Source organism: Squalius cephalus (genome assembly GCF_949319135.1).
Source record: "Squalius cephalus genome assembly, chromosome: 11".
NCBI classification, from domain to species: domain Eukaryota; kingdom Metazoa; phylum Chordata; class Actinopteri; order Cypriniformes; family Leuciscidae; genus Squalius; species Squalius cephalus.
This window is the reverse complement of record NC_137132.1, coordinates 14,920,953-14,936,595: the sequence shown is the minus strand read 5'-3', so window position 1 is coordinate 14,936,595 and position 15,643 is coordinate 14,920,953. Positions and strand designations below refer to the sequence as shown.

General features: G+C 37.7%; 1 protein-coding gene across 1 annotated transcript; it reads left to right on the top strand.

Moving 5' to 3' along the window:
* The first annotated feature begins 35 nt into the window (after positions 1-35).
* Positions 36-14,276, top strand: aldh3a1 (aldehyde dehydrogenase 3 family, member A1). The gene is made up of 11 exons (XM_079887100.1): positions 36-186; positions 8,180-8,361; positions 8,460-8,691; positions 9,228-9,313; positions 9,400-9,608; positions 9,942-10,059; positions 10,147-10,288; positions 10,387-10,553; positions 10,646-10,745; positions 12,384-12,643; positions 13,494-14,276. The coding sequence occupies exons 2-10, from the start codon at positions 8,206-8,208 to the stop codon at positions 12,641-12,643; spliced, it is 1,470 nt and encodes a 489-aa protein (XP_079743226.1). The 5' UTR covers positions 36-186; positions 8,180-8,205; the 3' UTR covers positions 13,494-14,276.
* Positions 14,277-15,643: the final 1,367 nt, after the last annotated feature.

Here is a 15,643-nt window from a genome sequence, read left to right as displayed (position 1 = left end):
TCTTTAAAAGAGGTGGTGATTTTTCCCTTGTAAGTGGACGTGTGTTGCGTGGGTTTAGCCGTACCGATGCGCCGCCCTCTGATGTGATGAACATTGATAAATACGGTTGTTTTGTTAAATCTAGTCCCCCTCGACGTCACTGCACCGGAGCCGTTACAGATTCAGCACCATCACGAACGATTTTATGTAAGTATTAGACAGATATGAAGTTGGTTTATCTTTCCCGAATGGTTGCATGACCTTTACAAACAGATTCCCTAATGTTTTATACATTTAGGCTACTGTTTGCACGCGATCGACTGTATAAATATGAAAAAAATATGCTTTAGTCTCGTGGCATGAACGAGTTTATGTATCTCCGTAAAAAAGCAGCGAACTTTAAACCCTTTTCATTCCACCGGTAACATTTGTGACTAACTTTACTTTTGAGTTTGAAGAGTCTAAAAAGAGGTGTTAACCCTAACATGACCAGAGCTGTTTGCCAACGATTTGTAAAAGCTCCATAAAGCATGTCATACTACAAACGTTCGTCCACATCATACTTAAAGGCTCAATTTATTGAGAATAACTGTATTATCAATCAGGATCACAATACAGTAGAAAATATCGTACGCTTGTGAACCATCATTGTTGCTACATACACACATAGGCTACATACATGTATATAGAGATGTAGATATATCAGTGGTGTTTTAAAATGAGGAGGCAAAGTTCTGACATTTTTTATAACTCTGGGTAAACTTGATTGAATAAGTAAGCAATAGTAGGCTACCTTATTTCTGTGCTGTAGCCTATAAGAGAGGCTGTGCTGTATCGTCATTAGTCACGGCTGAAGGGCATGGTTAGCCGACAAAAAGTGTGAAAAGGTGATTGGGTTTCAATATTAAGAAGGAAATAATAATCATTAATTTTTAGACTTTGCATAGGACACGCAGGATTAAATACCAACTTAGGTAAAATCAATAAACATCCAACAGGGAAGTGCAATAAGTATAATGAACCAGAAAAAGTGGAACATGTTATCAAAAACTGCATAGCATATATAAAAATAAAAAACATGATTTTAAGGATAAGTTGCAGGAAATGAAACATTATATATATCATTAGAAAATCTCTTGGCTAAAAAAATGTGCAATAAACTCCAGCAAGATAAAGTCCTTTTATGCATAGACATTTATCTACAAATAAAGTATAATGCGGCAGCAAGGTTGCTGACAGATACAAAAAAGAGGGATCATCCCCTATTCTGGCCTCATTACACTGGCTACCAGTTCATTTTAAAATTAAGCACAAGGTACTTTTGTATACTTTCAAAGCTCTGCATCAAAATATGTTCCGAGCTTACACATTTTAGTTGCTCACAGAGATCTCTGAGATCCCAAAATCAGCTGCTCCTTGAAATTCCTCGGCCACACTTAAAAAGTAAAGGAGATCGTGCTTTCTCAGTCGCTGCTCCTAAGTTGTGGAATGGGTTACCAATGTTTATCAGATCCTCTACCTCTGTAAACATTTTTAATGAGGCCTTTGCTACTTTGTAAGGACTGTTAGGCTTTGATTTGATGTTTATATTAGTAATTTGTATTATTATTATCATTTTTATATTGTATTATTTCTTTCCATGTATTTTACTGTGTTTTATCTAATCCGTTTGAAATTGTACAGCACTTTGGTACACTCTGTGCTTTTTAAGATGCTTTATAAATAAACTTTGATTTGATTTGATTTGATAATAATGGGAACATTGATCTTGAAATGAGTTTCGTCGTGTTACTGTCATAACTGAATGTTGTTTGGATGCTGAATGGAGAATGACTGAGGAGAGATAAGTTTCCATTAACTTTAACTTAATGATTTAAATATTCATTTGTACTTTACATTAAATTGAATGGCTTCAGACGTCTTGGAATATAGTGCACGAAAACTTTATGGTGCTTTATGTCATGGAAAAAGTCACTCAAATCACGGAGTTCCAGATGCAAAGAACTTAAGAGTTAATTGGTGGAGACAATAAAGCCAAAATGCCTGCAGAACATCTAACAACCTCAGTTAAGACCATAGGCTGTAAAAAAAAATATGGACGTAGTGTCTGTGACGTCACCCGTAGGTTTCTGAAGAGCATTTTTGAAGTCCAAAGTGGGCAGAGCCGTCAGTCGCCATCTTGTCAGCGCGTCACTGCACGTCACTCCCAGATAACCAAAAATGGGCAAAGAGGCGGGATTAGCTGAGGTGAAGTGACGGCTAACACAGTGTTTCCCAACCTTTTTTTTTTTTGCCATGGCACACCACTATATAAAAATATAACAAAATTGCACAAACATGCATTGCTTCAAACTACATCTAAGTAGTTTTAAAAGTAGTACTCACATTTAACGTGAAAGCTTATGTCAGGTAGGAACACAATAAGTATGATATTGTCGGTGATGATAAAACGACAAATTTATATATCGTCGCGGAAATGATACATATCGTTGGATTCCGCTGTCGGGCGGAAACCGAATGACAGATATAATTTGTCTGTCACTGGAACAGCCGCATCTGAGGCAGTACGTGCATCGCATTACGTTTTCATTAACATACAGGATATAAATATGGGCACTCCGTTTTCTTGTTGAAATATCATGATCAAAATCTCATGATATAAAAGATGAAGCACTATGCACAAGATATTTAAAACACTAAATGGGCAAAGATAAGGCCCAATCCCAATCCCAATTCTACCCCTTACCCCTTCACTTTCCCCTTTCCCTCTGTTTTGCGCCTTCACGTGAAGGGCCCTACCTCGATTGTCTCGATTCTCTTTTGGCTGGAGGGGTAGAGGTAGGGGAAGGGCCAGATCCGATTCTGCTTATCAGTTCCGATTCTTATCGATTCCTAATTTTGATTCCAATAAGGTAAAAGAATAAAAACATATCATTCAACATTTTAAGTCTTATTACAAAACATTTCATTGTAGCTGAAAATCATTAACAAAAATCAACAGGCTAAAGAACACTTAAACAAGGAACACTGCCTATGGTTTAAAAATACCATAGCAAAAACAACTAGTCTAGCTAATGTAAATTTTAAGCATTATTAAAGACTAGTAAAACACCCAGTAATTAAAAAAGGACAAATTAAAAAAAAATTAGCAATCGCAACAAATAAATACAACTGAACAAAAGATATGATTGAAATAAACAATGTTTTACGATTTTCAGGTATTCAGGTTAAAGGTGCACTATGTAAGATGTTTGGATTAAAATATCCAAAAACCACTAGAACAACGTTATATATTTTGTTGATTTGTGTACTTACATTATTCCGAATGTTTAAATCCAGAGAAATAAGACGTTTTAACCAGGAAACGGACCTTGCATTCCCCTTGGTTTCCATTTTTTTTTTTTTTTTTGTAGGAACTATGGAAACACCAAAGACGCATTAATATATTATGTGTTTTATTAGGCAGGTGAGCAACTGTTTGGATCCATTCATCGACAGAAAACGAATCATTGTTATATTGTCACGGGTGGTTGCAGGAAGGCAGACGAGGATATAATTCCAAAACGAAGGTTTATTGGTAATAAAACACAGGACGGCAGAACAAGTAGCAACACACATTTAATATAACTGAGATCGGATGAAGACTGACAGAACTTAAATACAAACATAGATTACACTGATTAAAGGGATACTTCACCTCTGGGAAGATGAATGTGTATTTAAAATAGGTCATTTAAGTAGAAGAAATGTGAAGAAATTTTTGAATTTGGAGCTTTCTAGACTGAGAAAAGCCAGAAAATGTATTTTTGGCTTATGTGGATGAAAGACAACAACTCCCAGAATGCACTTGCTTCGCTGCCTTAGGAGGCCACGCCTACCGGTAAGAGTGCGTAGGCTAGCAACAACAATAGCTAGCCTACGTGATGAGTTTGCGAGGGATTAGAGATCGTCCAAAATGTCCGGGATTCGGCTTTTGCGTTCTACAGTCGCCATTCATTCATGTTTACAGTGGCGAGCAGGACGAGGCTGACGGCCGCGGGAGAACAGCGCGAGGCCGGTGCAATGATTTCTGAGACGCGCCGGGTCTCGCATCTCTCACGGAGGAGCGGGAATTTTTCTTAACAATGGTAAAACGCACATCAACCGATCACTTGTTTAGCGTTCATGTAAACACTACATTCAAATTCACCAATCGGAATGAATTCAGTTAGATTGAAAGGTGTGCATGTAACGTTAAACAATGAATGGCGACCGCAGAAAGCAAAAGCTGAATCCCGTAGATTTTGAACGATCTCGCCCGCCGGACAAGTCCGGGGAAAGGAGGATGGTTACTTACTCAGCTTTCTCCTACTACCGGTATTCAGCTTTCTCCACAGAACAAGAGCCTGCTAGCTTAGCTTCCAAAGAAAGACGGCTGACACTGTGTACATTCTGTGAGTGAGATCCCACCCTGTATGGGCGGGCTGAAAACATGCGGAACAACGCCATCTACTGGCTGTAGTCTTTAGCCTCTGTCCAGAAAATCCTCCGATGACGCAAAATGACGATATTTGCGTCATCGGAGGATTTTTTCCAGACAAAAAATACATAAATCTCTCCTCTCAGGGGGATATGAGGATGGAAAGCATGGTAATTCGAAAATACTACAGGTTTTCTACTAATACAAAGCTTAATGCTAAATCCTGAAGTAACCCTTTAACAGAACACAGGTGATACAGATGACGATGATAGACTAAACAGGTGATACAACTGAACTAATAATGACAGTAACCATGGAAACAAAGGAGTGGTGGGAAAGAACAAAGGAAAACAGGAACCAATCAAAACACAAACTGAAAGTTCAAACATACACTGACGCGTGACATATATAGCTCAACACAGTTCAGTCTTTTTGTTTAAATCTCATTTTCTTGATTTACCGCAAATACCATTTTTACCATTCTCATATAGTAGTCGCCGAGCGAACGCACAGAGTAGCATTATAACAACTTTCAACACACTCAAATGTATATGATTAAACAGCGCTGTGTTACCCCATGAAGAAGCAGAAGTGGTGTCTGCGGCATAATATAAGCTCCACTGCTCTCGAGGTGTGTTGCGCTTCGTCTCTCATTAGCAATCGCTCCAGCGGCCTCGTTCCTCTCCAGCAGTTTTCGTAACGTTAATAAATCTTTAATACATTACCGGTCATCCATGAATATGATTTCTGCCCAAGTCCCATCGTATTCTCCACCGGCTGTAGAGGTGAAGACAACAACTCCCATGATTCTGCGATATTGAAACATCATCAGGCTACGCCTTTGTTTTGAATTAGCAACCTCTAGCGGCAAAAAATTACATAGTGTGCCTTTAAGAAACTATAATCAAACTTAAAATAACACTGTACTTAAATATACATTACAAATATAGTTACAAAAGTTACTCAGTCAAGAACGAGTGAATTTTCTCTTTGTCTTTTGTTTGATTAGAGTTGTTATAGAAACAAAAGCAGGATTATTAGTGCTGTCACTTTAAGAGCTGCACAGATCTGCAAGCGTGAAGCACAGAAAACAGCGTACGATTTGCCTTGTGCTTGAATGGTTTAAAATCACATTAAAATCCCTTTTTCTGTGAGCGCTTCGGATGTGTTTGCAGCACAGAAAACACTTTGTGAGTCGTCTCGCGCTTGAATGGTTTAAATTCATACTGAAATGCACACAAGGGAATTGATAAGAGGAATCGAAATTTAAATTTTATAACAAGTGTGTGCAGCGCATGGATATCACACGTAGGACGAGCAAACATCAGCCATGTGATGACGTTTCAGGGATGGAAAAGGACAAGCAGCAGCTTCTAATTTGTTATTAACACAAAAGTATACAGAGATAAAACTACGCAAGTATCGATAACAGTATCATTTGTTCAGAAGCTTATCGGTAGACCGGTATTGACCCAATTATGTACCCAACTGTTCACACATCCTACCCAATCAATCATCTTTGTTCTTGGCTCCATCCGTCACCTGGTTTATCATCAAAGTAACATATGATGTTTTATTAACAAAGTTCGGGAGAAGCACGTTCAGATAATTAACACAAGTGGAGAGCACTCAGCAATCAATGGTAAGAGGTATATATACATTCAGCAGTCTCACCTCAATCCATTGACAGTTTAGCAGCATCCCCCCACCACCCCTTCTCCACGCTTCTAGTCCTAAACACTTACATAGGGGGGGAGTACTCTGGGTTCGGGCCGAACTCCAAGCTCGGAGCCCTCCCCCCGGACAGCACGCCAAATACACATTAAACTTTACCCCCTCAAATTGTATGTAAGTGTGAACTCGTGAAGTATAAAACCCTATTTTACAGTGTCTTTTGCATCAGTATGAAGTATACGGAGATATATACGGCTCTTCATATTAAAACATCTGGGCCCGTATCCCTAAAGAATTTTTGTGCAAAAAGTGGCTCCTAGCGGCCAAATTCTAAGAAAATTCTCAGAGTCATGACGTTTTCTTAGAATTTCCCCTAAAAGTGACACGAAAATCCCAGTTAATATAAAAGCTATTCCTCAAGATTCCTAGCGCTTAAAAGGGCTCCTAAGGCGAGATCTGCTAAGAGCAGGGAAGAGGACTTTTAGTGGCTTAGGAGTTCCCCTAAGCAGCTGCACAAAATGGCCAACAGAGGATTTTTCTCCATTTTCTGTGTTTGTAGGATATTTGTTAACAAGCCTTCATAAATAGACCAGCCAGCAATCACAGACATTGATAAAAGCTGAGCCGTGTTACCCTCGTTAAAGGAGAAGTTCACTTTTAAAATGAAAATTCTGTCATCATATACTCACCCTCATGTTGTTTCAAAGCTGTATGGATTTCTTTCTTCTGCTGAACAGAAAGGAAGATATTTAGAAGAATATCAGTAACCAGACAGTTTTTGGGTCCCATTGACTTCAATAGTATATGTTTTTCCTACTATGGAAGTCAATGGGACCCAAAAACTGCCTGGTTACTGATATTCTTCTAAATATCTTCCTTTCTGTTCAGCAGAAGAAAGAAATCCATACAGCTTTGAAACAACATGAGGGTGAGTATATGATGACAGAATTTTCATTTTAAAAGTGAACTTCTCCTTTAAGACCACACTGAGTTGTAACGTTGCAATTTCTACTTCATTAAGGACAGCCCCTTGAGATAGGCCATCTTGTTTTCAATGGGGTCCATATGGGAGTGAAAGTACAAAATATGCCAGCTAGGATATTAATATGAGCAAATAAGACACGAATCATTATTTGAACAGGGTGTAATGAGCTTAAGTTTTCACATATTTTAGATTCTAATGTTAGGCTATAACCCCTACAGCTTACTATTCATTTTCCAGATATTTTCTTGAATGTGAAATATTATTTACAATTACAGTTTGCATAAGATTAGAGTGTATAATTATGTTTATTGATTTGAGGGTACATCCTTTGCTCATTATCACCAAAAGTTCATTTTCATCAAACTTGTAGGATCAACCAATCACGGCTTTTGAAATGATGACTCATACCTAGCAACGGGGTCAACCACACCTCCTCACTAAGATAAGATTTTCCATTCATTCCTTGCTCAGAGTTCACTGAAAATGTTCTGGAATCACTTCTAAGCTAAAACTCCTAGCAAGGAATTTTTAGGTTAAGTTAGGAGCTCTCTGAGAGGATTCTCAGAATCTTTAGGGATACGGGCCCTGATGGTCCACAGTGGTTTGTACAGCTGGCTGATGACGTGAGCTTCTGAAGTACACTTTGTGCACTCTGTGACCTAATGCTCTTTCTGAGGTATTATCTAAGGCCCTCTGAGTTTTACACAAAGTGTCATCTTTCCTTCTGTGCTACCCTTTTTGAACCTCTGGGATAGGTTTTTTCTTACTTTACAATCACTTCTCAAAGTCCTCTTGAAACCACAGACCCTTATCTTTCGCAGCCTTCCACACAACCCCTGTAGGAGATACTAGCCAATGGTGATTATTTTGCCAGTGTGTCAATCTGAGGAGTAAAATACCTTTATTTCTGAACTGAAATGGCCAATGAAAACTGTTGACTGAATAAGTTGACACTTAGACTCCTGCTTTATATAGATTATCAGAATTGGCTATCCTCTATAATGCAAATCATATTTATTCTCTTTTCCCATTGCAATTTAGTTGACTTAAAAAAAACCTTTCTATTCTGCTCAAACCTATAGGAAAAGTATAATTCAGGCCTGTACAAATGGAGAAGCAGGTTGTGGATGGGTTGAGGGAGGTCTTCCAGTCGGGCAGATCCAGACCCCTGCAGTACAGGAAACAGCAGCTCAGAGCCCTGCACAGGCTCATCACTGAACACCAAGCAGACATTGAACAATCTCTAAAACAAGACCTCAACAGGGTACGGCAGCCATCCTAAATGATCAATGTTTCCTTAAACTATAAAAATCATCCCTTTTAGGAACACTTTTAATCCTTATTGTCACTGTCATCAAACAGAATACGTATAACACTTCGCTCTTTGAGCTGATCGGCATTGAGAGTGACATCAAGTTGGCAGAGAGTGAGTTGGCAGACTGGGCAGCTCCTCGGCATGTGAAGAAGAATCTCAACAGCGCAGCTGATGATGTTTACATAAAGCCTGAACCTTTGGGTGTTGTGCTGATAATTGGACCCTGGAACTACCCTTGGGCCACGGTCCTGCAGCCCCTCGTCGGAGCCATTGCAGCTGGTACTAGGATCTATTCTTATTACAGCCAACATGAAACTTTGTGTTCAGCCGTGCTACTTCCACAATGTAAACCACCTAAAAAAAAACAGAAGAAAATGTTGGGCGAGACTTGATTTTGTCTATTGAGAATTGATTGGAATATAAAAGGTTAATAAATGTAGTAGGAGGTGATCGTAGCTGATAAAGAGAGTTCAGTCATGACAACTTTTATTGATAAGAATGGAGGTAGGAATGATCTTGGAGGATTAGATCTGCTATGTTGCTACTGGCATGAGCTAAGTTTACTGCTGAAACATTCCCAGAATTACAGGGATTAGTATACATCCTTTTGCTGCAGCAAGGTAAAGTAGGAAAGAGAGACTGGAGCTATTACATTTTGAAGGAAGATTCAAGACTATGCATGTGCATTTAGAAAGTAAATGGTGTCCGTTTTTATTTCATGTTGACTTTTAATCTCTTTTAGCTCATTGGAGAAGAATCACCAACACCAAATGAGATTTCACCCCCTACACATTTTTCCACTTCTTTTTATTTAGGTAATGCAGCAGTGGTGAAACCATCAGAGCTGAGTGAGCACTCTGCTAGACTTATGAATGAACTGCTTCCTCTTTATCTAGATAAGGTTCATAACTCATGTTTTTATCATTCAGTCTCATGTTTGTTGTAAGTTCTTTGAGAACAGCATGACAAACTTTTGAATAATTTTAGGAGATGTATCAAGTGGTGACAGGAGGGGTTCCAGAGACCCAGGAGCTGCTGAAGCAGCGTTTCGACCACATCATCTACACTGGGAACAGCACTGTGGGGAAACTGGTTATGGAAGCGGCAGCTCGTCATCTCACACCAGTGACTCTAGAACTGGGTGGGAAAAGCCCTTGTTATATTGACAAGAACTGTGACATTGCCGTGGCATGCCGGTATTATACAGTTTTATGTTAAAGGGATAGTTCAGCAAAAATAGAAATTCTGTCATTTAGTCACCTTCATGTCATTCTAAACCTGTTTGAATTTTTGTTTCTATTCCGTGCAATACAAAATATTTTGAAAAATGTCTCAGTGTTGTCACTGTCAATGGGGTCCAGTTTTGTTTTGGACCCTATTGACCTTCATTTGAATTCTTCATGAGGGTGAGTAAATGATGACAGAATTTTCGTTTTTACTAACTCTTTAAATTCTAAGTAATTTAAAGCTTTTGGGAAACAGATAATCAGTTAAAATAACAGCTTTCCAAATTTCCACCTTTATATCAGACGAATAACCTGGGGGAAGTTTGCAAATTGTGGTCAGACATGCATTGCACCCGACTACATTCTGTGTGAGCCAAGCATCCAGGATAGGATAGTTAAAGAGATTCAAAAAACACTGCAGGTGTGTACTTTTCTTTCTTTTGTATTAAATTGTGTTACATTCCCACGATGGTAGTTAGACATGATCTAGAATCTTAACTCATTTCAGGAGTTCTACCAAGAGGACCCTAAAAACTCTCCAGATTATTGCAGAATCATTAACACACGTCACTTCGACAGAGTATTAGCTCTGATGAACGAATGTACAATTGCTCTCGGAGGAGAGAGTGATCGCTCACAGTGTTACATAGGTAAGGGCAACTATTATTGCCAATAATAGAAGAGTGAGATTAATTATAAGTTGACTTTGATCAAGCACATTTTTTATTTTATTTTTCTTCCCCACCAGCTCCTACAGTTCTAAAGGATGTTTTGCCCCAATTCAAAATCATGCAAGAAGAAATCTTTGGACCGCTGCTGCCCATTGTCACTGTTAATGGCTTGAGTGAGGCCATCCATTTTATCAACACAAGGGAAAAGCCTTTGGCGCTCTATGTGTTTTCCTCTGATAAAACGGTATTATTTTGATTACCAATGTTTTTTGGAAGGCAGACATTCAAATTTCAAGTCAATTTCAATATCTCCAAGTTAATCTTTGTTCCATTTAGGTGATCAAACAAATGTTAACAGAAACCACCAGTGGAGGAGTTACTGTTAATGATGTCTTGATGCATTATACTGTCAATTCCTTACCTTTTGGAGGTGTGGGTAAGCAAACCAATTACAAATCACCCAAGAAAAGTAATAATGGTAAAATAATGGTAAGGATTAATTTTGAATATACAACTTTTGATATAGAAACCGTCATTTAAATTATATTTTATATATAATGAAGTGATATGATAATACATTTTTCTTTTCTTATTACAAATATCTTAATGTTTTAATTATTAAGTGATTATCTCTGTATGTATAAGAAATCACTTAGATATAAGAATATATTAGAATATAAGAAATTAGAAATCACTTATATCACTCAATTTTGGATAAATACCAATGTTAATATAGAACTATTGTATTAATTAAAGAAACTATATATATATACACTCACCTAAAGGATTATTAGGAACACCATACTAATACTGTGTTTGACCCCCTTTCGCCTTCAGAACTGCCTTAATTCTACGTGGCATTGATTCAACAAGGTGCTGAAAGCATTCTTTAGAAATGTTGGCCCATATTGATAGGATAGCATCTTGCAGTTGATGGAGATTTGTGGGATGCACATCCAGGGCACGAAGCTCCCGTTCCACCACATCCCAAAGATGCTCTATTGTGTTGAGATCTGGTGACTGTGGGGGCCATTTTAGTACAGTGAACTCATTGTCATGTTCAAGAAACCAATTTGAAATGATTCAAGCTTTGTGACATGGTGCATTATCCTGCTGGAAGTAGCCATCAGAGGATGGGTACATGTTGGTCATAAAGGGATGGACATGGTCAGAAACAATGCTCAGGTAGGCCGTGGCATTTAAACGATGCCCAATTGGCACTAAGGGGCCTAAAGTGTGCCAAGAAAACATCCCCCACACATTACACCACCACCACCAGCCTGCACAGTGGTAACAAGGCATGATGGATCCATGTTCTCATTCTGTTTACGCCAAATTCTGACTACCATCTGAATGTCTCAACAGAAATCGAGACTCATCAGACCAGGCAACATTTTTCCAGTCTTCAACTGTCCAATTTTGGTGAGCTCGTGCAAATTGTAGCCTCTTTTTCCTATTTGTAGTGGAGATGAGTGGTACCCGGTGGGGTCTTCTGCTGTTGTAGCCCATCCACCTCAAGGTTGTGCGTGTTGTGGCTTCACAAATGCTTTGCTGCATACCTCGGTTGTAACGAGTGGTTATTTCAGTCAAAGTTGCTCTTCTATCAGCTTGAATCAGTCGGCCCATTCTCCTCTGACCTCTAGCATCAACAAGGCATTTTCGCCCACAGGACTGCCGCATACTGGATGTTTTTCCCTTTTCACACCATTCTTTGTAAACCCTAGAAATGGTTGTGCGTGAAAATCCCAGTAACTGAGCAGATTGTGAAATACTCCGACCGGCCCGTCTGGCACCAACAACCATGCCACGCTCAAAATTGCTTAAATCACCTTTCTTTCCCATTCTGACATTCAGTTTGGAGTTCAGGAGATTGTCTTGACCAGGACCACACCCCTAAATGCATTGAAGCAACTGCCATGTGACTGGTTGATTAGATAATTGCATTAATGAGAAATTGAACAGGTGTTCCTAATAATACTTTAGGTGAGTGTATATATATAGTTTAATTTCTTTCTAACTATATATTGACCTGTTTGTCTCAACCTCTCCATTTGTCTCACTCTTTCTCTGCAAGGAAACAGTGGAATGGGTGCATATCATGGAAGACACACGTTTGACCAGCTGAGTCACCATCGTTCCTGTCTCATCAAGTCTTTTGCTATGGAGAGTTTGAATGACGCACGTTACCCTCCACTAACAGCAGCCCGACTGAGCAAGGCCAAGTTTTTCATGCAGCATCACTTGTGCAGTTGTAGTGGCGTGTGTGTGTGGGCTGTCATCGCCACCATATTGGCAATTGGTCTGCTTGTTGGCTTAATAGTTGTGCTGATTTAGGTAAAAGATTTTACTGCTTACACCATGGCATTGTTGAATTCTTAATTCTTAGATGTTAACACACTTTCACGGGTGTTCATTACTATTTGAATTACACCTACATTATATTACAAGCATTTCTAAGCAATTAGATATTTATTCAGGGGAGTTTATTACACCAAAGAGCATTTTAGGGAAGAAAACCTTACAAATATTATTAAGATAAACACGTTCCTATTTGGGGGGCCTGAAAACGCAAACTTATGAAAATGGGATTCAAAAGTGTAAGTTTTTGTCAATGATACCAGTCTCTGTGTAAACTACCAAAAACATTAATTTGTGCGCATGCGTATTACAGTACGTGTTCAGTCTATTAGTGCGTTGTTTTTCTTTACAAACTGACATCGTCAACTACTGGCCTGGCAGCATAATACTGCGTTTTTAGTCATTTTCGCGGATCCGTGTGAAAGCTGGATCGTTTTGACAACGTTGTCGTCTGTACGCGAAAAACTCAAAGGAAAAGTTTTTAGTTTTTTGTACATCGTTGTCTTGTAGGCTAGGCCTAAATGTACCTTTATTATTGAAAATGTAATAGACATCCATGATTAAAAGTTTTTGCATCACCGTTTTGGGTATCCATTCTATTAGGCCTATATGTAATGTTCCATTGTCATTTATTCCATATTCATGCATTTTTGTGGTTTTGTACAGTTTGTTCAGAAATGGAACGTGATTGAACTTTCTGTCACGGTTTGTCTATTCGGTTAATGAGTAGCCTATTTTCCAACAGTTACTGTAATTACTGATTATTATTCCATTGCTCTAACAATGCGTCATTGTTTATAATCAATGTTCCTTTCTACTTTCACAGAAGACTCCAGTTTGAAGCAACGGATCTCTCTGCATACACTGCTGTTTATTTTGTCACTTCTGAAACACTTTTATCGTTTTTATCATTTGTACAAATATTGATTTTTTTGTATCATTCTCATACAAAAGTGTTTAACATGTACATTTACTTTCTAATTGATTTAAACAAACATTTTTAAATACTCTAAAAACACAAACTACATTTTAATCTTCTAAATACAAGTAATGAGATTTGTCTATATGGCTTTTCCTACTTCTGTTGAGAGTTTGTGCTGTTGAACTGCTGAATTGTACAGAATCTGCACAGTTGGATATTCTAAATGGGCAAGTTAGCATTATTTCTAGCAGCAGTACAATGCTTGCATTGTTCTCGTTGTTCTCCAGCTTATCTTCTTTATGCAGTGGACGTTATGGAGAGCTTTAGCACATGAGCTTCCATGTTTTTTTATTTCAACAAGCTTTTTACTCATAATGATGTCAACAAAGAAAAGATTGTTTATTAACAAAAATGAGGATTGTGATTTAGTGATGTCGCAAATTTGTTTTCTTAAAGCTTTATTATAGTCTTGGAACAAATGTAACACAGGCTTTCATAAAATTCAGAGCAAAATGCCAAAGAATGATTATTGCTAATGCTACTACTTTCCACTAAGCCACTAGTATTGGTAACAGGAGTTAGTAGTGTTGAAGTATTTGACCCGTTCAAACTCCATGAACGCAGATGTAAGATACAAACAGTGTCTTTCTTTATTGCGCTCCAAATGAATAAACATTGCTTCCAATTAGCTTCCTGTGTCGTCTCATTCTTTCAAGTTCACAGCAACACATGAAGTCCAACCTTGCCGATATAGCACACTTATTGTTCCTTGAACGTTACTCTTTACCAGTGAAGCATGGTTAAAGCACCATTAAGCTTAGTCCAACACATTATAATCAATAAGCACAGTCAGTGTATCCTGTATGTTCTTGCACGGTCAAAAACTGTGTGCTTCCCACTAAAACATCTGTTGTCTCATTAAACAGGTGTCCTTAAAGGATTCACTACAGAATTGAAATTTCCTGATGATCTCTCTCCCATGTCATCCAAGATGTTCATTAATATAAAAGTTTTTTTTTGGTAGGTATGTGTGAATAAAGACTATTTAGTTGTTTCAGTTTGTTATTTGACTAATAAATGACAATAACGTTTTTAGTATTAAACAAGTTTTTGAAAAATTCCTAAAATATTTGTGTTTTCTCTTTATTATGACAGGTGGTCTAATACATTTGTTAAGCAGTGTATATTTAAAATATAAGGGAATTCCTCAGATTTTTTTTTGTTATAATATTTCTCTGTTTAGTCTAAAACAATAAATATATAAAAAATCTACCATAATAGTTTGATCTCTGGTTAATGTGAAATAGAGAATGTCCAATTATTTAAAATAAATTAGAGCATTTAAAGTGATTATATCTTGTGGATTTATTATTATTTATTTTTGTATCTGATTTAATTTTATTGGTAACATTCATTCAGCCTGATACATTTGGCCTATTTTTTCAACTCGATTTCAATACGATTGCCTTCAATATTCAGCAGATGGCGCTCTCTTACAGTTTAACATCGGTTGTAAAACAAGCCGATGACTGTATTTTTACACCAGAAATATGTTGGGTTAATTAAATCAACAATTTAAAGCCATTTTCATCAGTCTGGTTATTATTAGCAATTCTGCTGCACCACATGCTTCTTCCTTGCAGTCATAATGAACATGTAAGTGTCAAACACTCCACATCTAAAAAAGTGGATTACACTTTCTGTGAAATCAGGGCTTTTCCCCCTTCTTTAAATGAAAAAGCTAATTACTCATTTCATTTTATTTAAACATAATAATGCAACCCCAAGTCTGTATTTCATTAGGTTTGGTGTGACATTCTTCCTGAGGAGTCAAGCCAACATTCCTCCATTTGTCCATTTTTTTGCTTTACATTTGCCATTACACAATCTATCTGACTTAAAGCTTATACATATTTCATTCACATACTGTAGCTGACAGCAAATACACATCTGCAAGCTGGATGATGGATGACTTCTTAGAATTGGCAGAATTTCTCAGTAAATAAAACTATACCATTTGAAGGAATGTTAAACAAAATTCCACATAATTGATA

Bases quoted from the DNA above. Each gene is read 5' to 3' on its own strand.
- aldh3a1 (XM_079887100.1), top strand. From the start codon at position 8,206: ATGGAGAAGCAGGTTGTGGATGGGTTGAGGGAGGTCTTCCAGTCGGGC. The intron at 10,060-10,146 runs GTGTGTACTTTT...AACTCATTTCAG, and splicing joins AGATTCAAAAAACACTGCAG to GAGTTCTACCAAGAGGACCC. The intron at 10,289-10,386 runs GTAAGGGCAACT...CTTCCCCACCAG, and splicing joins TCGCTCACAGTGTTACATAG to CTCCTACAGTTCTAAAGGAT.